The sequence below is a fragment of the Salvelinus namaycush genome, chromosome 13 (genome assembly GCF_016432855.1).
Source record: "Salvelinus namaycush isolate Seneca chromosome 13, SaNama_1.0, whole genome shotgun sequence".
Lineage (NCBI taxonomy): Eukaryota > Metazoa > Chordata > Actinopteri > Salmoniformes > Salmonidae > Salvelinus > Salvelinus namaycush.
The window spans coordinates 46042844-46065810 of NC_052319.1; the positions used below are offsets into that span (position 1 = coordinate 46042844).

A 22967-nucleotide genomic window follows, 5' to 3' on the forward strand; every position below is an offset into this window, starting at 1 on the left:
ACACACACACACACTAACCCACATACCTGACGTGCAAACAGCACATAAAGGAGCATAATCAATAACATGTTTAGGCAATAGACACACTTAGACAAACACACACACACACACACACAATATTTCATTAACTGTCTTGCTTGGTTACAACAACATATTGTCCTCATCACTCAAACACAAGAGCACACAGACAGACCAGCTCAACATCTGGGGGGAAAAAAGTCCATAAACAACAGGTTTTGTCTTTGTTCCCAATCTTTACTGCAATCACCTGTTTCAATTCCACATCACTCAAATGGTTTGTTTTATTACAGCGTTGTAACCTTCTGAGTAGTGATGCTGACACACACTATCTGTGTCTGTCGTAGAGGCGAGGCTTAGTATGGTCCTAACCTCTGACCCCTGGTGAAACAGTGTTCTAGCGTTTAATGTGACACGGTGTACAATGGGATAGCAATAATGTGATATAGTGTACAACGGGATAGCGTTAATGTGACACGGTGTGCAATTGGACCCGGCCAACCGGTGGTTTTACTAGTTCACATACCTGCACCTTTATTGGCCTCTCAGGTGAACTTTGGCCACCACTTTGCTCTACAACAATAGCAGGGCTGTGTTTTTGTCATTTAGTTATTTTCTGTGCGTAGGGAGGGGAATTATAAGTGTCTTGTTAAGATAAACACCACTACTGTATTTAGCTGGCACCATCACCAAACACCACTACTGTATTCAGCTGGCACCATCTCCAAACACCACTACTGTTTTCAGCTGGCACCATCTCCAAACACCACTACTGTATTCAGCTGGCACCATCACCAAACACCACTACTGTATTTAGCTGGCACCATCACCAAACACCACTACTGTATTCAGCTGGCACCATCACCAAACACCACTACTGTATTTAGCTGGCACCATCACCAAACACCACTACTGTATTCAGCTGGCACCATCACCAAACACCACTACTGTATTTAGCTGGCACCATCTCCAAACACCACTACTGTTTTCAGCTGGCACCATCTCCAAACACCACTACTGTTTTCAGCTGGCACCATCTCCAAACACCACTACTGTATTCAGCTGGCACCATCTCCAAACACCACTACTGTATTCAGCTGGCACCATCACCAAACACCACTACTGTATTCAGCTGGCACCATCTCCAAACACCACTACTGTATTCAGCTGGCACCATCTCCAAACACCACTACTGTATTTAGCTGGCACCATCACCAAACACCACTACTGTATTCAGCTGGCACCATCACCAAACACCACTACTGTATTCAGCTGGCACCATCACCAAACACCACTACTGTATTCAGCTGGCACCATCACCAAACACCACTACTGTATTCAGCTGGCACCATCACCAAACACCACTACTGTATTCAGCTGGCACCATCACCAAACACCACTACTGTTTTCAGCTGGCACCATCTCCAAACACCACTACTGTATTCAGCTGGCACCATCTCCAAACACCACTACTGTATTCAGCTGGCACCATCACCAAACACCACTACTGTATTCAGCTGGCACCATCACCAAACACCACTACTGTATTCAGTAGTGAGACAGAAAAAAACAATTACTCTCTCTTCTTTTGCCATCTGTTGTGTCGCTTTCATTCTCTCGTTGCCACTGGTTTACATAAGGTGTGTTTGAGTGTGAGAGAAGGGCCAATCAATATCTGTTACACCGCCAGGCTCCGTTCTAATGAAAGGCAGATAGTTGAGTGACCTGTGTGCAGTGTTGTCTTTATAACACAGAGTGAAGTGGTATGAGTTTGAGCTTTTCTGTGTAGTACCATCCTACACCTTCCTTCCCACAGATAAAGAGGAACTCTTCCAGAATGTATTGACACAGGTGGCAGAGCAGTTTTCCAGGTAAGAGCACTGATATTGCTTTCATGGACATTTTGTGCCTTCGTAAATGCTTTTTTCTCTCTGGTTTTCGTAAATGCTTGCTATTTGTCTGTTACTATATTAATGCGTGTGCTGCTTTCAGATAATCAATGATCTCTGTCCCTTTTGTTCTCTCTCTTTCCCTCCTTCCCTCCCTCCCTTGCTATCTCTATCCTTCTCCTAATTTTCTCGATTTTCTATCTCTCTATCTGCCTTTTCTTTTCTCTCCTTGTCTCTCTCTCTCTGTCCATCTCTCTCATTGTCTCTATCTCTGTCCATCTCTCTCTCTCTCTCTCTCTCTCTCTCTCTCTCTCTCTCTCTCTCTCTCTCTCTCTCTCTCTCTCTCTCTCTCTCTCTCTGTCCTCCTCTCTCCTTTTATCTCTCTCTCTCTCTGTCCTCCTCTCTCCTTTTATCTCTCTCTCTCTCTGTCCTCCTCTCTCCTTTTATCTCTCTCTCTGTCCATCTCTCTCCTTGTCTCTCTCTCTCTGTCCTCCTCTCTCCTTTTCTCTCTTTTCTCTCTCTGTCCATCTCTCTCTCTCTCTCTCTGTCATCTCTCTCTCTGTCCATCTCTCTCTGTCCATCTCTCTCTCTCTGTCCATCTCTCTCTCTCTGTCCATCTCTCTCTCTCTCTCTCTGTCCATCTCTCTCATTGTCTCTCTCTCTCTGTCCTCCTCTCTCCTTTTCTCTCTTTTCTGTCTCTGTCCATCTCTCTCTCTCTCTCTCTCTCTGTCATCTTTCTCTCTGTCCGTCTCTCTCTGTCCATCTCTCTCTCTCTGTCCATCTCTCTCTCTCTCTCTCTCTCTCTCACTCTGTCCATCTCTCTCTCTTGCTCTCTCTCTCTCTGTCCATCACTTTTTTGTCTCTGCAGAGCGTTTAAAATCAACGAGCTGAAGACGGAGGTGACAAACCGCTTGGCGATGTTGGAGAAGAGAGTTGAGCGTGAGTCACACAGTACTGTGTCTGTCTGTGTTTTTATTTCTCCCCAGAGAGGAAGCAGCCTCTTATATCACAGTTAGTTTCTCCCCAGAGAGGAAACAGCCTCTTATATCACAGTGAGTTTCTCCCCAGAGAGGAAACAGCCTCTTATATCACAGTGAGTTTCTCCCCAGAGAGGAGGCAGACTCTTATATCACAGTGAGTTTCTCCCCAGAGAGGAAACAGACTCTTATATCACAGTGGGTTTCTCCCCAGAGAGGAAACAGCCTCTTATATCACAGTGAGTTTCTCCCCAGAGAGGAAACAGCCTCTTATATCACAGTGAGTTTCTCCCCAGAGAGGAAACAGCCTCTTATATCACAGTGAGTTTCTCCCCAGAGAGGAAACAGCCTCTTATATCACAGTGAGTTTCTCCCCAGAGAGGCGGGCTCTGGCGGATCCTGGCCTGCGGGCTCTGGCGGATCCTGGCCGGCGGGCTCTTGCTGCTCATAGCTGGCTGACGGATCTGGCTGCTCATGGCTGGCTGACGGATCTGGCTGCTCATGGCTGGCTGACGGATCTGGCTGCTCATGGCTGGCTGACTGATCTGGCTGCTCCTGTCTGACGGAAAGCTCTGGCTGATCCTGTCTGGCGGAAGGCTCTAGCTGATCCTGTCTGGCGGAAGGCTCTGGCTGATCCTGTCTGGCGGAAGGCTCTGGCTGATCCTGTCTGGCGGAAGGCTCTGGCTGATCCTGTCTGGCGGAAGGCTCTGGCTGATCCTGTCTGGCGGAAGGCTCTGGCTGATCCTGTCTGGCGGAAGGCTTTGACTGCTCCTGTCTGGCGGAAGGCTCTAGCGGCTCCTGTCTGGCGGAAGGCTCTAGCGGCTCCTGTCCGGCGGACGGCTCTGAAGGCTCATGGCAGACGGGCGGCTTTGCAGGCTCAGTACAGACGGGCGGCTTTGAAGGCTCAGTACAGACGGGCAGTTCATGCGGCGCTTTGCAGACGAACAGGTCAGGCGGCGTTGGGCAGATGGGCAGTTCAGGCACCGTTGGGCAGACGGGCAGTTCAGGCGCCGTTGGGCAGACGGGCAGTTCAAGCGCCGTTGGACAGACGGGCAGTTCAGGCGCCGTTGGACAGACGGGCAGTTCAGGCGCCGTTGGGCAGACGGGCAGTTCAGGCGCCGTTGGGCAGACGGGCAGTTCAGGCGCCGTTGGGCAGACGGCAGACTCTGGCCGGCTGAGACGCACTGTAGGCCTGGTGCGTGGTGCCGGAACTGGAGGCACCGGGCTAAGGACACGCACCTTCAGGCTAGTGCGGGGAACAACAACAGGGCACACTGGACTCTCAAGGCGTACTATAGGCCTGGTGCCTGATACCGGCACTGGTGGTACCGGGCTGAGGGCACGCACATCATGGCGAGTACGGGGAGAAGGAACAGTGCGTACAGGGCTCTGGAGACGCACATGAGGCTTGGTGCGTGGTGCCAGCACTGGTGGTACTAGGCTGGAGACACGCACCCCAGGGAGAGTGCATGGAGGAGAACCAGGGCTCTGAAGACGCACAGGAGGCTTGGTGCGTGGTGCCAGCACTGGTGGTATTGGGCTGGGAACACGTATCTCAGGGCTAGTGCGGGGAGCAGTAACAGGACGCACAGGAGGCTTGGTGCGTGGTGTAGGCACTGTCTTAACCAGACGGCTAGCACGCACCTCAGGACGAGTATGGAGAGCTGTTCTCAGTGACATTAACTCACCAATACGTTCATTCGGACGGATGCCGTGCCTCATGCACCAAACCAGTACATCCCTCATATCTTTCTCCTTCAATTTCTCCATTAGCTCCTTTACTGTCTCTGCGTTACTCACCTCCAAATCCGCCCTCACCGGCTCCTTATGTAAAGCAGGAGGAGTTGGCTCAAGTCCCCTGACTGACCCAACTATATACCCCGAGAGCCCCCCCCCCAAGAAATTTTTGGGTTTGACTTGCGGGCTTCCAGCCTTGTTTCCGTGCTGCCTCCTCATATCGCCGCCTCTCCGCCTTCGCTGCCTCCAGCTCCGCTTTGGGGCGGCGACACTCCTCTGGTTCTGCCCAGGGTCCTTCTCCGTCTAGGATTTCCTCCCATGTCCATTCCTCCTTGTACACCTGCTGCTGTCCGTTAACCCGCTGCTTGATCCTTCGGTGGTGGGTGGTTCTGTAACGCTTGTTCTCCTCCTCTTCGTCCGAAGAGGAGGAGTAGGGATCAGACCAAAATGCAGCGGGTTTTGAGAACATAATGAATTTATTCAACCACGAAGACGAACACGAAACAACACTTGGAATAATTACAAAATAACAAAACGAACGAAGACAGACCTGAACTAGAGAACTTACATATAACACGAAGAACTCACGAACAGGAATAGACTACAAACAAAACGCTACAGTCCCGTGTGGTACGAACATACAATACAGACAAGGAAGACAACCACCCACAAACAAACAGTGTGAACACCCTACCTTTATATGGTTCCCAATCAGAGGAAACAACAAACACCTGTCTCTGATTGAGAACCATATAAGGCTAATTACCAATGGCCTAAACATAGAAACACAAAACATAGAATGCCCACCCCAACTCACGCCCTGACCAACTAAACACATACAAAAATAACAGACAACAGGTCAGGAACGTGACAGTTCCAATGTCCGTTTGGTTGTGTGAGTAGCTATGGATTGTTTCAGCTTCTGTGCTGCGTGTTTTGTGTTATTGTGCAAATGATTACGGGTCTCGTATGGTGTTGTATCATTGTGTACTTGTGTTTTCGTGTCTCGCCCCATTTATTTATTTGAGGTACTCCTCGCTCTTTTGTTTGGGTTTCAACTCTGTGTTTTGTTCCGTGCTTTTTGTTTTCGTCCCCGTGCCATTACACGGCACGCTGTAATTTGATCAATAAAATCCCCTATTACGCATTCCTGCACCTGTCTCCCGATCCATTTATACCAACGTGACACCCCTATTATTCTCCTTTTGTCTAGACCAGTGTTTCCCAACCCTGGTCCTCCAGTTACCCCAACAGTACACATTGTTGTTGTAGCGCTGGACAGACACCCCTCATTCAGCTCATTGAGGGCTTGCTGACTAGTTGACAAATTGAATCAGGTGTGCTTGTTGGGGGTACTGGAGGACCAGGGATGGGAAACACTGGTCTAGGCTATAGATTAGAGAAGTTAACTAGGTCACATGTTACTAGCTATGTTCTTTACTATAGTTTAACAGTCTTCTGGACTCGTGTTTTTCCGCCGGTACATTGAACATGCAGAATTCACATAGAAATACCATGGAATTAGTGAGAGATAAGCATTGTCATAGACGTACACAACGCTAGCTGTAGCCTTGACATGGCTAGCCTCCACTAAACACCATAATAACGGAGGTTAGCTAAATCAAGGCTATGCTAGCTGTCCTTGACCCTATAGTTAAAGCTACTGCTGCTTCCTAGTTCTGCCCATTTAATCTCTTTCTGTCCGTTTTTTGTTGTGTGCCAGGAAGTTAGTTTACACACTGTCCTACGCTATGCTCACAGGCTTTTCTTTGATTTAATGTATTAATTGTCTGTAATCACATTGTAAACAAGGCTTTCAAATAAAATCGATAAAGATGGCTTGTTATGCTTCATTCCAGTTAAGTCCTGGTAGTAGATTTTGTTTTGTTGCACCCTACTGTTTCCGAGCCCCCTACGGCCTTCAGCTGTTCTGTCACAATTTGTTCCATACACACATGGTGGCCCAGCCTCGCTGTGCAGTCCAGTGGGAACATTTAATCAGTAATCAATCTTTAATCATTACATCGTCGTCCTTCACTGTAAAGTACTGCTACTGTCATGGCCGTGTGGTGTTTGTTCTGGTTGGACTGACTGCCTCAAGGTCTTTGGTGGGAACACCCTGAACCCAGATTTAAACCATTGTGAAATTGTGTGTGAGTGCGTGCATGTGTGAATGCGTGTGTGTGTTTCAATGTGTGTGTGTGTTTATATGTGTGGGTGTGTGTTTTCTATGTGTGTGTGTGAGATTTCCCGACTCAATTCACCCTTTCATCCCCCACATTCTGAACTACAAACAGCAGATTTCACGATGACACCTACGTAAACAGGAAACAAGCCAGCAGCTGCTAACAGGCAAATGATGTACACTGACAGGCAGCATTACATTAATACTCACTTTAACAAATAATGGTCCAGTGTCCTCATAACAACCTTCTCTAACCTCTCAGTCACAGTGGCGACCCCACGGTTGTTACGGAAACGACATACGAGCGGACAGGTCTCCCATGGAGACTGAGTTCTCAGTCCACAAAGATTCATCCTCCCCTTGCTCTCCATTATTTTTTGTTTTCTCCCCCAAGAGGTCAGCCTAATGGCTACATATACTACTGGGAATTGGAGAGGCGTCAATCAAAGACATTGATTCAGGGATTTCTTTATCTACTCGGGACATAACCTTGTCCCCAGGTTCGAGAGAGACGGCTGAGGACGAGATTACTTGGGACATGCTTCTATCAAACACAATTTGCAGAGGCGCATCGCAGAACAATTTGCATTGCAGAAAAGCACAGTGCAGAAAAACCCTAATGCACTTTGATTGAATTCTAGCCAGAGAGTACAAATTCAATTCAAATCAAATGTTATTTGTGACATGCTTCGTAAACAACAGGTGTAGACTAACAGTGAAATGCGTACTTACAGGTCCTTCCCAACAATGCAGAGAGAAAGAAAATAGAGCAATAATAGAAAAGTAATAAGACGTAATAATAAATACACAATGAGAAACGATAACTTGGCTTTATACACGGGGTACCAGTACTGAGACAATGTGCATATAACTAGGATGAAAGTGACTAGGCAACAGGATAGATAATAAACAGTAGCAGCAGTGTATGTAATAAGGATCAATGCAGATAGTCCAGGTAGCTAACTAGCAGTCAAATGGCTTTGGGTGTAGAAGCTGTTCAGGGTCCTGTTGGTTCCAGACTTGGTGCATCGGTACCGCTTGCCATGCAGTATTTAATATATATATTTTTTATTTAACCTTTATTTAACTGGGCAAGTCAGTTAAGGACATTCTTATTTACAATGACGGCCTACCCCGGCCTAACCTGGACAACGCTGGGCCAATTGTGCGCCGCCCTATGGGACTCCAAATCACGGCCGGATGTGATACAGCCTGGATTCGAACCAGGGACTGAAGTGACGCCTCTTGCACTGAGATGCAGTGCCTTAGACCGATGTGCCACCCGGGAGCAGAGAGAACAGTCTATGACTTGGGTGGCTGGAGTCTTTGACAATTTTTTAGGGCCTTCCTCTGACACCGCCTTCTATAGAGGCCCTGGATGGCACAGAGCTTGGCCCCCAGTGATGTGCTGGGCTGTATGCACCACCCTCTATAGTGCCCTGTGGTCGGATGCCAAGCAGTTGCCATGGTGATGCAGCCATTCAAGATGCTCTAAAGGGTGCAGTTGTATCTTCAGTAAACTTAATGATGGTGTTGGAGTCGTGCGTAGCCTTGCAGTCGTGGGTGAACAGGGAGTACAAGAGGGGACTAAGCAGGCACCCCTGAGTGGCCCCCGTGTTGAGGGTCAGAATTGCGGATGTGTTGTTGCCTACCCTCACCACCTGGGAGCGGCCTGTCAGCAAGTCCAGGATCCAGTTGCTGAGGGAGGTATTCAGTTACAGGGTCCTTAGCTTAGTGATGAGCTTGGAGGACACTATGGTGTTAAACGCTGAGCTGTAGTCAATGAACAGCATGTTCCTCATGTCCAGGTGGGAGAGAGCAGTGTGGAGTGCAATAGAGATTTTGTCATCTGTTGATCAGTTGGGCCGGTATGCGAATTGGATTGGGTCCAGGGCATCTGGGATTATGGTGTTGATGTGAGCCATGACCAGCCTTTCAAAGCATATCATGGCTACATATGTGAGTGGTACGGGGCGATAGTCATTTAGACAGCACAAGAACGCCAAGGTAACCTAAGGGACTATGGTGGTCTGCTTGAAACATGTAGGTATTACAGACTGGGTCAGGAAGAGGTTGAAAATGTCAGTGAAGACACTTGCCAGCTGGTCAGCGCATGCTCTGTGTATGTGTCCTGGTAATCCATCTGGCCTTGCAGCCATGTGAATGTTAACCACGTTTAACGGTCTTACTCACATCGGCTACAGAGAGCGTGATCACACAGTCGTCTGGAACAGCTGGTGCTCTCATGCATGGCTCAGTGTTGCTTGCCACGAAGCGAGCATAGAAGGCATTTAGCTCGTTTGGTAGACTTAGGTCACTGGGCAGCCCGCAGCTAGGTTTCCATTTGTAATCCGTGATAGTCTGCAAGCCCTGCCATATCCTACGAGCATCAGAGTCGATGTATACCGAACAAAAATATAAACGCACCATGCAGCAATTTCAAAGATTTTACTGAGTTATAGTTCATATAAGGAAATCAGTCAATTGAAGAAAATAAAAATATTAGGACCTAATCTATGGATTTCACATGACTCGGAATACAGGTATGCTTCTGTTGGTCACAGATACTTAAAAAAAAGGTAGGGGCGTGGATGAGAAAACCAGTCAATATCTTGTGTGACCACCATTTGCCTCATGCAGCGCAACACATCTCCTTCTCATAGAGTTGATCAGGCTGTTGATTGTGGCCTGTGGAATGTTGTCCCACTCTTCTTCAATGGCTGTACGAAGTAGCTGGATATTGGCTGAACTGGAACACGCTGTCGTACACGTCAATCCAGAGTATCCCAAACATACTCAATGGGTGACATGTCTGGTGAGTATACAGGACATGTTCAGCTTCCAGGAATTGTGTACAGATTTTTACATCATGGGGCCCTGCATTATCATGCTGAAACATGAGGTGATGGCGGAGGATGAAAGGCACGACAATGGGCCTCAGGATCTCGTCACGGTATCTCTGTGCATTCAAATTGTCATAGATAAAATGCAATTGTGTTCGTTGTCCGTAGCTTATGCCTTCCCATACCATAACCCCACTGCCACCATGGAGCACTCTGTTCACAACACGAAACTGCTCTCACACGTGGTCTGCAGTTGTGAGGCCAGTTGGGACGTATTGCCAAATTATCTAAAACAACGTTGGAGAAGACTTTTGGTAGTGGAATGTAGATAGAATGATTTGGCAACAGCTCTGGTGACCAATCCTGCAGTCAGCATGCCATTTGCACACTCCCTCAAAAACTTGAAACAACTGTGGCTTTGTGTTGTTTGACAAAACTGCACAGTTTAGAGTAGCCTTTTATTGTTCCCAGCACAAGGTGCAACTGTGTAATGATCATGCTGTTTCATCAGCTTTTTGATATGCCACACTTTTCAGGTGGATGGATTATCTTGGCAAAGGAGAAATGCACACTAACAGGTTTGTAAACTAATTTGTACACAACATTTAAGAGAAGTAATCTTTTTGTGCAAATCAAATCAAATTTTATTGGTCACATACAGCAGATGTTAATGTGGGTGTAGCGAAATGCTTGTGCTTCTAGTTCCGACAGTGCATTAATATCTAACAAGTAATCTAACAATTTCACAACAACTACCTTATACACACAGGTGTAAAGGGATGAATAAGAATATGTACATATAAATATATGAATGAGTGATGGCCGAACGGCATAGGCAAGATGCAGTAGATGGTATAGAGTACAGTATATACATATGAGATGAGTAATGTAGAGTATGTAAACATTATATAAAGTGGCATTGTTTGAAGTGACTAGTGATACATTTATTACATCCAATTATTAATTATTAAAGTGGCTAGAGAGTTGAGTCAGTATATTGGCAGCAGCCACTCAATGTTAGTGATGGATGTTTAACAGTCTGATGGCCTTGAGATAGAAGCTGTTTAACTATCTGATGGCCTTGAGATAGAAGCTGTTTTTCAGTCTCTCGGTCCCAGCTTTGATGCACCTGTACTGACCTCGCCTTCTGGATGATAGCGGGGTGAACAGGCAGTGGCTCGGGTGGTTGTTGTCCTTGATGATCTTTTTGGCCTTCCTGTGACATCGTGTGGTGTAGGTCTCCTGGAGGGCAGGTAGTTTGCCCCCGGGGATGCGTTGTGCAGACCTCACTACCCTCTGGAGAGCCTTACGGTTGTGGGCGGAGCAGTTGTCATACCAGGCTGTGATACAGCCCGACAGGATGCTCTCGATTGTGCATTTGTAAAAGTTTGTGAGTTTTCTCGGTGACAAGCCAAATTGCTTCAGACTCCTGAGGTTGAAGAGGCGCTGTTGCGCCTTCTTCACCACGCTGTCTGTGTGGGTGGACCATTTCAGTTTGTCTGTGATGTGTACGCAGAGGAACTTAAAACTTTCCACCTTCTCCACTACTGTCCCGTCGATGTGGATAGGGGGGAGCTCCCTCTGCTGTTTCCTGAAGTCCACGATCATCTCCTTTGTTTTGTTGACGTTGAGTGTGAGGTTATTTTCCTGACACCACACTCCGAGGGCCCTCACCTCCCTCCCCTCTATCCCAGAGGTAGTCCATATTAATAGTTTTTACAGTACAGAAGGCCTGGAACAGGTGGTTCTGATGTCAGACAAGGAGGAAATAGGTGTTGCACCAGACTATTGGTATCATAGAATACATTAACCTCTCTCTCTCTCTCTCTCTCTCTCTCTCTCTCTCTCTCTCTCTCTCTCTCTCTCTCTCTCTCTCTCTCTCTCTCTCTCTCTCTCTCTCTCTCTCTCTCTCTCTCTCTCTCTCTCTCTCTCTCTCTCTCTCTCTCTCTCTCTCTCTCTCTCTCTCTCTCTCTCTCTCTCTCTCTCTCTCTCTCTCTCTCTCTCTCTCTCTCTCTCTCTCTGCGCAGTGGAGGGGAGGGGATGAAGGCGGTGGAGATAGAGAAGTGTCACAGCGACATCAAGAAGCTCAGGGAGGAGATGCCCTCCATGAACAACAGGTTAGTCACCTTATTACATCATCATCTTTGAACGTTTACCTCTCGCTGCGACCTGAATCCTGATAACGATGTCCAATGCCTGAATGGTGTTTTCTGCATCTGATATTTGAACAGTCCTATCTGAGCTCCTAGTTAGTGTAAGTTAGTAGAGGAAGTATTGACAAAAATAACCCCCCCCCCCCAGTCAGTCATTAGCAGGGCTTTAGAACCAGGGTCATGCTCATTAGGTTATATATTTAGATCAGGTATTATTATACTTCAATTTTAACAACCCCCCTCAGAGATCTCACTCTCTTGCTAAGGGTAGATCAGTGGCATAACAATGGGATCAGGTTGGACAATTATTAAAGGATTTAGTTAAGCTCATTTTTCCGCATAATACAGTGTTATTAATAACCTAAGGGTGTCTGATAAGGTTACATACTGTCTGATTTATTGTTTGCTTCTTGCTTTGAACTTTAGTCATTTCATGGATGACAAAAAGAAGCTGACATCTCGGAGAGACGTGCCCTCTTACCCCAAAGTAAGGCAGTGGTCTGCAAATTACTCCTACTTCATTGTGTGTGTCAGTGAGCCTGTTATCAGGGACTGTAGGTCCATAGTGTCAGAACACCTCCTGTATATCCATAGTGTCAGAACACCACCTGTATATCCCTAGTGTCAGAACACCTCCTGTAGGTCCATAGTGTCAGAACACCTCCTGTAGGTCCATAGTGTCAGAACACCACCTGTATGTCCATAGTGTCAGAACACCACCTGTAGGTCCATAGTGTCAGAACACCACCTGTATGTCCTGAGTCAGTTGTATGACTGATGTACCTCCACCTTGTCAGATACAGCATGCCCCTAGTTAAGTGCACCCATGTCATGTGTGGTGGTGGGCGCGGAGTGCAAAGGCCCTAGGGGCCAGCTGCCTCGCCTAAAGAATTACAGCCAGCATCTGTCTCCGGTGCTGGTTTAACACCTGTAGTCAGGTCAGGTGAGGTCAGGTATGTAGAGCTAAGCCCATAACTAGCACCAGAGGCAGACTGGGTAAACTGGGAGCTCTGTGGCTTGCAGTACATGCTTTCGCAGCAGACCATAGACGTCCTCAGAAAGCCTGCCCTTTGACCTCTGGCTGTGGGAGACCAACAAGGTCAGACGCTGACTTCACCAAAACATTGTTGTTCTTCTCTCTCTCCTCTTCTGTGCCTCGCTCTATCTGCCTCTCTCTCTCTCTCTCTGTGTGTGTGTGTGTGTGTGTGTGTGTGTGTGTGTGTGTGTGTGTGTGTGTGTGTGTGTGTGTGTGTGTGTGTGTGTGTGTGTGTGTGTGTGTGTGTAGTACCACCTGTCTCAGGAGACAGTGGAAGCTCTCAGACATCCCACCTTTGATGTGTGGCAGTGGGAGCCCAATGAGGTGAGGACAGGGGGTTGGACCATAGACGCTCAACTACCAGAGAGGTTCAACTACCATAGACACTCAACTATCATAGAGGTTCAACTACCATAGACACTGAACTGTCATAGAGGTTCAACTGTCATAGACACTCAACTATCATAGACACTCAACTATCATAGAGGTTCAACTATCATAGAGGCTCAACTATCATAGAGGTTCAACTACCATAGACGCTCAACTATCATAGACACTCAACTGTCATAGAGGTTCAACTGTCATAGAGGTTCAACTGTCATAGAGGTTCAACTATCATAGAGGTTCAACTATCATAGAGGTTCAACTATCATAGAGGTTCAACTACCATAGAGGTTCAACTACCATAGACACTCAACTACCACAGAACTGTTGCTCACACTCGGTCTCACTTCTCCACCTTCCTTCATGTGGTCAGATGCTGAGCTGCCTGGAGCACATGTACAATGACCTGGACCTGGTCAAGGGCTTCAACATGAACCCCATCACACTAAAGAGATGGCTGGTAAGACATCTAGAGATATCTACAACTGTTCTTCATATACTGCTGCACCACTTGTTACTAGTGTCAGGTTCGTTGTAGATGTCTGATGGTCTCACGTCTTCCTTCCCCTCTACCTCCCTGCAGCTTTGTATCCATGACAACTACCAGGTGAATCCCTTTCATAACTTCCGTCACTGTTTCTGTGTCACCCAGATGATGTACAGCATGATCTGCCTCTGCAGCCTACAGGTAATACTACAGTAATACTACAGGTAATACTACAGTAATATTACATATAATACCAAAGGTAATACTACAGGTAATACTACAGGTAATACTACAGGGAGTACTACAGGTAGTACTACAGGTAATACTACAAGCAATACTACAGTAATACTACAGTATGTAATACTATAGTCATACTACAGGTAATACTACTTGTATTCCCACAGTAATATGACAGGTAATACTGCAGTAATACTATGGGTAATAACACAGTAATACCAGAATAATACTACAATAATGCTACTGGTAATACCAAAGTTATACTACGGGTAATAGTACAGTAATACTACAATATTACTACAGTAACACTACATGTAATAATAGTCATATCACAGTAATACTACAGGTAATACCACAATAATACCACAGTAACACTGTAATATTTCTACAATAATACTACAGGTACTACTACAGGCAATACTGCAGTAATACTACAGTAATACCATATTCATACTACAGTAATACTACAGGTAAAATCGCAGTCATATCACAGTAATACTACAGGTAATACTACATGTAATACCACAATAATACTACAGGTAATACCACAGTAATCCCTCAGTAATACTACAGTAACACCACAGTAATACTACATATAATACTACAGGTAATACCACAGTAATACTACAGGTAATACCACAGTAATACTACAGTAATATCAAATCATAGTTTATTTGTCACGTGCACCGAATACAACAGGTGTAGACTTTACAGTGAAATGCTTACTTACAGGCTCTAACCAATAGTGCAAAAAAGGTATTAGGTGAACAATAGGTTGGTAAAGAAATAAAACAACAGTAAAAAGACAGGCTATATATAGTAGCGAGGCTATAAAAGTAGCGAGGCTACATACAGACACCGGTTAGTCAGGCTGATTGAGCTAGTATGTACATGTAGATATGGTTAAAGTGACTATGCATATACCTCTTATGAACAGAGAGTAGCAGTAGCGTAAAGAGGGGTTGGCGGGTGGCGGGACACAATGCAGATAGCCCGGTTAGCGAATGTGTGGGTGCACTGGTTGGTCGGGCCAATTGAGGTAGTATGTACATATGTACATGAATGTATAGTTAAAGTGACTGTGCATATATGATAAACAGAGAGTAGCAGCAGCGTAAAAGAGGGGTTGGGGTGGAGGACACAATGCAAATAGTCCGGGTAGCCATTTGATTACCTGTTCAGGAGTCTTATGGCTTGGGGGTAAAAACTGTTGAGAAGCTTTTTTGTCCTAGACTTGGCACTCCGGTACCGCTTGCCATGCGGTAGTAGAGAGAACAGTCTATGACTGTGGTGGCTGGGGTCTTTGACAATTTTTAGGGCCTTCCTCTGACACCGCCTGGTATAGAGGTCCTGGATGGCAGGCAGCTTAGCCCCAGTGATGTACTGGGCCGTACACACTACCCTCTGTCGTGCCTTGCGGTTGGAGGCCGAGCAATTGCCGTACCAGGCAGTGATGCAACCAGTCAGGATGCTCTCGATGGTGCAGCTGTAAAACCTTTTGAGGATCTCAGGACCCATGCCAAATCTTTTTAGTTTCCCGAGGAGGAATAGGCTTTGTCGTGCCCTCTGTAATTCCACAGTAATACTACAGTAATTCCACAGTAAGACTATATAGAAGACCACAGTAAGACCTCCCGCTCAGCCCAGTCAAAACTGTTCGCTGCTCTGGCACCCCAATGGTGGAACAAACTCCCCCACGACGCCAGGTCAGCGGAGTCAATCACCACCTTCCGGAAACACCTGAAACACCACCTCTTTAAGGAATACCTAGGATAGGATAAAGTAATCCTTCTAACCCCCCCCCCCCCCTTAAAAGAGTTAGATGCACTATTGTAAAGTGGTTGTTCCACTGGATATCATAAGGTGAATGCACCAACTTGTAAGTCGCTCTGGATAAGAGCGTCTGCTAAATGACTTAAATGTAAATGTAAATGTATATACCTCAGCCCTATAAAAGGGCATCAATAATACTGGAGTGATGAGAAAGAGAGATTGGTGAGGAGGAATAGTTTTTTTTCTTGAAGAGGAGGGAGAGAGAGAGAGGCGCTGAGATGAGTTTGGAAGAGAAATTCTACTCCCTTGGAGACGCTCCCTCTGGCATCCTCTTCGACCCCTGTTGTCGTGGTCCACCATTCATGAGAGGTTTATTTATCATCAAAGGCTATAATGAGTGATTATGAGGCGGCCATGTTAGACGTGCTAATGAGATCTCTCACACACATACACACACTCACACACACAAACACGGATTTACCTACCTGTGCAAACTTGCATGCCGGGAACACACGCACACACACGTGCGCACAGTACACAGATGGCCCATTCATTGACGTAATGGGCCTGTGTTGTGAATCTCCCAGGAGATATTCACCCAGGTGGACATTCTGATTCTGATGACAGCTGCCGTGTGCCACGATCTGCAGCACCCTGGGTACAACAACACGTGAGACTTTTATTCTCTCTCTCTTTCTCTCTGCCATCTGTCCATCCTAATTCAATGAAACTAGACAGTCTGTCCATCCTAATTCAATGAAACTAGACACAGTCTGTCCATCCTAATTCAATGAAACTAGACAGTCTGTCCATCCTAATTCAATGAAACTAGACAGTCTGTCCATCCTAATTCAATGAAACTAGACAGTCTGTCCATCCTAATTCAATGAAACTAGACACAGTCTGTCTATCCTAATTCAATGCAACTAGACAGTCTGTCCATCCTAATTCAATTAAACTAGACAGTCTGTCCATCCTAATTCAATGAAACTAGACACAGTCTGTCCATCCTAATTCAATGCAACTAGACAGTCTGTCCATCCTAATTCAATGAAACTAGACAGTCTGTCCATCCTAATTCAATGAAACTAGACACAGTCTGTCCATCCTAATTCAATGAAACTAGACAGTCTGTCCATCCTAATTCAATGAAACTAGACACAGTCTGTCCATCCTAATTCAATTAAACTAGACACAGTCTGTCCATCCTAATTCAATGAAACTAGACAGTCTGTCCATCCTAATTCAATGAAACTAGACACAGTCTGTCCATCCTAATTCAATGAAACTAGACACAGTCTGTCCATCCTAATTCAATGAAACTAGACAGTCTGTCCATCCTAATTCAATGAAACTAGACAGTCTGTCCATCCTAATTCAATGAAACTAGACACAGTCTGTCCATCCTAATTCAATGAAACTAGACACAGTCTGTCCATCCTAATTCAATGAAACTAGACAGTCTGTCCATCCTAATTCAATGAAACTAGACACAGTCTGTCCATCCTAATTCAATGAAACTAGACACAGTCTGTCCATCCTAATTCAATTAAACTAGACACAGTCTGTCCATCCTAATTCAATGAAACTAGACAGTCTGTCCATCCTAATTCAATTAAACTAGACACAGTCTGTCCATCCTAATTCAATGCAACTAGACACAGTCTGTCTATCCTAATTCAATGCAACTAGACACAGTCTGTCCATCCTAATTCAATGCAACTAGACAGTCTGTCCATCCTAATTCAATGCAACTAGACAGTCTGTCCATCCTAATTCAATGAAACTAGACAGTCTGTCCATCCTAATTCAATGAAACTAGACACAGTCTGTCCATCCTAATTCAATGAAACTAGACAGTCTGTCCATCCTAATTCAATGCAACTAGACAGTCTGTCCATCCTAATTCAATGCAACTAGACAGTCTGCCCATCCTAATTCAATGCAACTAGACAGTCTGTCCATCCTAATTCAATTAAACTAGACACAGTCTGTCCATCCTAATTCAATGAAACTAGACAGTCTGTCCATCCTAATTCAATGAAACTAGACACAGTCTGTCCATCCTAATTCAATGCAACTAGACAGTCTGTCCATCCCAATTCAATGAAACTAGACAGTCTGTCCATCCTAATTCAATGAAACTAGACAGTCTGTCCATCCTAATTCAATGAAACTAGACACAGTCTGTCCATCCTAATTCAATGAAACTAGACAGTCTGTCCATCCTAATTCAATGAAACTAGACACAGTCTGTCCATCCTAATTCAATGAAACTAGACACAGTCTGTCTATACTAATTCAATGCAACTAGACAGTCTGTCCATCCTAATTCAATGAAACTAGACACAGTCTGTCTATACAAATTCAATGAAACTAGACAGTCTGTCCATCCTAATTCAATGAAACTAGACAGTCTGTCTATACTAATTCAATGAAACTAGACACCCAGGTTTCATTCAAGAAGGGATTTGAAAGCATGGCCCCTGTGAGAATAATTCTCTCTCTCAGGTACCAGATAAACGCACGGACGGAGCTTGCGGTACGCTACAATGACATCTCTCTTCTGGAGAATCATCACTGTGCCGTGGCCTTCCAGATCTTCTCCCAGCCTGACTGCAACATCTTCTCCACCTTCGATGCTGAGGCCTTCAAACAGATTCGTCAGGTAGGGGGTAGGAGTGTGTGTGTGCGTGCTGACCTGTATCTCTGTCTTAGGGAATCATCACAGTGATCTCTCTCTGTCTTAGGGAATCAGCACACTGATTTCTCTGTCTGTCTTAGGGAATCATCACGCTGATCTCTCTGTCTTAGGGAATCATCACACTGATCTCTCTCTCTGTCTTAGGGAATCATCACACTGATCTCTCTGTCTTAGGGAATCATCACACTGATCTCTCTGTCTTAGGGAATCATCACGCTGATCTCTCTGTCTGTCTTAGGGAATCATCACACTGATCTCTCTGTCTGTCTTAGGGAATCATCACGCTGATCTCTCTCTCTGTCTGTCTTAGGGAATCATCACACTGATCTCTCTGTCTGTCTTAGGGAATCATCACGCTGATCTCTCTGTCTGTCTTAGGGAATCATCACACTGATCTCTCTGTCTGTCTTAGGGAATCATCACGCTGATCTCTCTCTCTGTCTGTCTTAGGGAATCATCACACTGATCTCTCTGTCTGTCTTAGGGAATCATCACACTGATCTCTCTCTCTGTCTTAGGGAATCATCACACTGATCTCTCTGTCTTAGGGAATCATCACACTGATCTCTCTCTCTCTCTCTGTCTTAGGGAATCATCACACTGATCTCTCTCTCTCTCTCCGTCTTAGGGAATCATCACACTGATCTCTCTCTCTGTCTTAGGGAATCATCACACTGATCTCTCTGTCTGTCTTAGGGAATCATCACACTGATCTGTCTGTCTGTCTTAGGGAATCATCACACTGATCTCTCTCCGTCTTAGGGAATCATCACGCTGATCTGTCTGTCTGTCTTAGGGAATCATCACACTGATCTCTCTCTCTGTCTTAGGGAATCATCACACTGATCTCTCTGTCTGTCTTAGGGAATCATCACACTGATCTCTCTCTCTGTCTGTCTTAGGGAATCATCACACTGATCTCTCTGTCTGTCTTAGGGAATCATCACACTGATCTCTCTCTCTGTCTTAGGGAATCATCACACTGATCTCTCTGTCTGTCTTAGGGAATCATCACACTGATCTCTCTGTCTTAGGGAATCATCACACTGATCTCTCTCTCTGTCTTAGGGAATCATCACACTGATCTCTCTCTCTGTCTTAGGGAATCATCACACTGATCTCTCTCTCTGTCTTAGGGAATCATCACACTGATCTCTCTGTCTGTCTTAGGGAATCATCACACTGATCTCTCTCTCTCTGTGTCTTAGGGAATCATCACGCTGATCTCTCTCTCTGTCTTAGGGAATCATCACACTGATCTCTCTGTCTGTCTTAGGGAATCATCACACTGATCTCTCTCTCTGTCTTAGGGAATCATCACACTGATCTCTCTGTCTGTCTTAGGGAATCATCACACTGATCTCTCTCTCTCTGTGTCTTAGGGAATCATCACGCTGATCTCTCTCTCTCTGTCTTAGGGAATCATCACACTGATCTCTCTCTCTCTGTCTTAGGGAATCATCACACTGATCTCTCTCTCTCTCTGGGAATCATCACACTGATCTCTCTGTCTGTCTTAGGGAATCATCACACTGATCTCTCTCTCTCTGTCTTAGGGAATCATCACACTGATCTCTCTCTCTCTGTCTTAGGGAATCATCACACTGATCTCTCTGTCTTAGGGAATCATCACGCTGATCTCTCTCTCTCTCTGTCTTAGGGAATCATCACACTGATCTCTCTGTCTTAGGGAATCATCACACTGATCCTGGCCACAGACATGGCACGACATGGCGAGATACTGGACTCATTCAAGCATAAAGTGGACCGCTTTGACTTCAGTGATGAAGAGCATGTCACTTGTGTAAGGATACACATGACTATGTATTTGACCCTAGAATACATATTTTCCACTACCTTACAGTTTGTCCAAATCAGTGTATTTGTTCTACTGCCCAATGCAGTAATACTATATTTACAACTTCCCTAGGTGTGTTTGTTAGTCCTTTCTGCTGCTAGTTATGTGGGCCATCTGGTAGACCCCCTCCCTATATTAAACTATGTTCTGTGTAACATTTGACCCCTAGCTGAAGATGGTGCTGATTAAGTGCTGTGACATCTCTAACGAGGTGCGGCCCATGGAGGTGGCTGAGCCCTGGGTCGACTGTCTGCTGGAGGAGTACTTCATGCAGGTACGTAAAGCCCCAGTACTGTATATGCGTTTTTATACAGTACATGGCCTACAGTGTAAAGCCCCATATACAGAGCCTTCGGAAAGTATTCAGACCCCTTGACTTTTTCCACATTTTGTTACCTTACAGCCTTATTCTAAAATGTATCAAATAAAATCCTCATCAATCTACACACAATACCCCCATAATGACAAATTGAAAACAGTTTTTTAGAAATGTTTGCAAATGTATAAACAAATAAAAACAGAAATATTTTATTTACATAAGTATTCAGACCCTTTGCTTATGAGACTCGAAATTCAGCTCAGGTGCATCCTGTTTCCATTGATCATCCTTGAGATGTTTCTACAACTTGATTGGAGTCCACCTGTGGTAAATTCAATTGATTGGACATTATTTGGAAAGGCACACACCTGTCAGTGAAAGGCACATGACAGCCCGCTTGGAGTTTGCCAAAAAGACCCTAAAGGATTTTCAGACCATGAGAAACAAGATTCTCTGGTCTGATGAAACCAAGATTGAACTCTTTGGCCTGAATACCAAGCGTCACGTCTGGAGGACACCTGGCACCATCCCTACGGTGAAGCATGGCGGTGGCAGGGACTGGGAGACTAGTCAGGATTGAGGGAAAGATGAACGGCGCAAAGTACAGGGAGATCTCTGATGAAAACCTGCAGATTTTTTTTATTTTAAATCATGGTTATCAAGGTATCCAATAATTCCAGACCCCATGTATGTGCCGTTTTGTATTAAAAATGAAGGATTGCACTGAACTTTCTCTCTCTTCTCCATTCTTTCAACAGAGTGACAGGGAGAAGGCAGAGAGTCTGCCTGTAGCCCCCTTCATGGACAGAGAAAAGGTCACCAAACCCACCGCCCAGATTGGATTCATCAAGTTCGTCCTCATCCCCATGTTTGAGACCGTAATGAAGGTGAGCGACGGATGGATGGGACTGTAAAATGAGAATACGACTGTGACGATGACGATAAACCCTGCCTCTTGTCTCTCTTAGTTGTTCCCTCAGATTGAGGTGATGATCCAGCCTCTGAGAGAGTCACGAGACAGATACGAGGAGCTCAAGCAGATCGACGATGCCATGAATGAGGTCAGACATATTTGTGTGTGTTTGATTGTTTTCTTTGAGGATACATCAGCATGTTCTTATGTGTAGCAGTGACTGGAACAGTGCTGTGAATGTCTCTTCTTCAGGTGCAGAAAAAGAAAAGTGAGAACCTGACTATGGGGAAGAAGAAATGAGAGCTCGAAGGTAGGTGTTTTGACTGGCTGCATTGAAGAAAGTCTTCTATAAACAATATGGGTGTGGTGTTTAAATGAATGTATGTTCCTCTATTTCAGCTCAAACGTCCTATGGTGGAAAAAAGTCTGTATGGCATTCTGAGGAATGGGACCTGAGGAAGAGGGGAAACCGACCAAGCCACTGTCTGACTGGCCGGATGGACAATCCAAAGCTTTTATCAGGGAATGTCGACTTGTACAGCACGGACTACTTAATTGAACAATATCTTACCTTTTTATTTTTAAATGTTTTTGTTTTATACAGAATGTAAAGATTTTTTGTCGCCTTTGTTTCCTACAAAAAAGGTTTACTTTAAATATAACCTTTTATGCGGACTGTTTGAGTTTGACTATTTATATTGAACAAAACTAGAAATGCACCATGTACATTTTCTATAGGCACAAAGCTTATTTCACTCCAATTTTGTGCACATCCCTGCTAGTAAGCATTTCTCTTTTGCCAAGATTATCCATCCACATCAAGAAGCATGATCATTACACAGGTGCACCTTGTGCTGGGGACAAAAGGCCACTCTAAAATGTGCAGTTTTGTCACAACACAATGCCACAGATGTCTCAAGTTGAGGGAGCATGCAATTGGCATGCTGACTGCAGGAATGTCCATCAAAGCTGTTGCCAGAGAATGTAATGTTCATTTCTCTACCATAAGCAGTACGTTGAATCGGCCTAAACCACAGACCACGTGTAACCACGCCAGCCCAGGACCTCAACATCCAGCATCTTCACCTGCGGGATCGTCTTGAGACCAGCCACCCGGACAGCTGATGAATATTTATATCTGTAATAAAGCCCCTATGCCTTCCCAGGCCCACCCATGGCTCCACCCCTGCCTAGGCATGTGAAATCCATAGATTAAGGCTTAATGAATTTATTTCAGTTGACTGATTTCCTTGTAAAATCATTGCATTTAAACATTTTTGTTCAGTATATAATTCTACCCAGCAGTGCTTACTGAGTAGTCTTACCTGTAGCTGTGGAGACGTTATGGTTCATGTGATTAAGCCAGACTGAATGGATGGTGAGCAACAAGTAGTCATCCCGGTTTACTTCTGAAGGTTTGAAGAGCTGTCAGTGTGGCGGTGAACCTTACAAAA

At 45.3% G+C, this 22967-nt stretch overlaps 1 protein-coding gene across 2 annotated transcripts; it reads left to right on the plus strand.

The window, feature by feature from the left end:
- The first annotated feature begins 1692 nt into the window (after positions 1 to 1692).
- LOC120058569 (high affinity cGMP-specific 3',5'-cyclic phosphodiesterase 9A-like) lies at positions 1693 to 22193 on the plus strand. 2 transcript variants are annotated; one of them, XM_039007357.1, is made up of 15 exons: positions 1693 to 1889; positions 2776 to 2846; positions 11677 to 11766; positions 12229 to 12289; positions 13088 to 13162; positions 13596 to 13682; positions 13806 to 13910; positions 16307 to 16389; positions 18231 to 18387; positions 20114 to 20227; positions 20451 to 20555; positions 21359 to 21487; positions 21569 to 21661; positions 21766 to 21823; positions 21913 to 22193. In XM_039007357.1, the coding sequence occupies exons 3-14, from the start codon at positions 11690 to 11692 to the stop codon at positions 21811 to 21813; spliced, it is 1134 nt and encodes a 377-aa protein (XP_038863285.1). In that variant the 5' UTR covers positions 1693 to 1889; positions 2776 to 2846; positions 11677 to 11689; the 3' UTR covers positions 21814 to 21823; positions 21913 to 22193. The 2 variants fall into 2 exon arrangements, with proteins under 2 accessions (XP_038863285.1, XP_038863284.1); XM_039007356.1 differs by lacking the exons at positions 1693 to 1889; positions 2776 to 2846 and adding an exon at positions 10192 to 10227.
- The last annotated feature ends 774 nt before the right edge of the window (positions 22194 to 22967 follow it).

What these genes read in the sequence shown, in the direction of transcription:
- LOC120058569 (XM_039007356.1), top strand. An exon ending in ACGTGCCCTCTTACCCCAAA is followed by an intron (nt 12,290 to 13,087) that starts GTAAGGCAGTGG and finishes GTGTGTGTGTAG; the next exon opens with TACCACCTGTCTCAGGAGAC. An exon ending in CACCCTGGGTACAACAACAC is followed by an intron (nt 16,390 to 18,230) that starts GTGAGACTTTTA and finishes TCTCTCTCTCAG; the next exon opens with GTACCAGATAAACGCACGGA.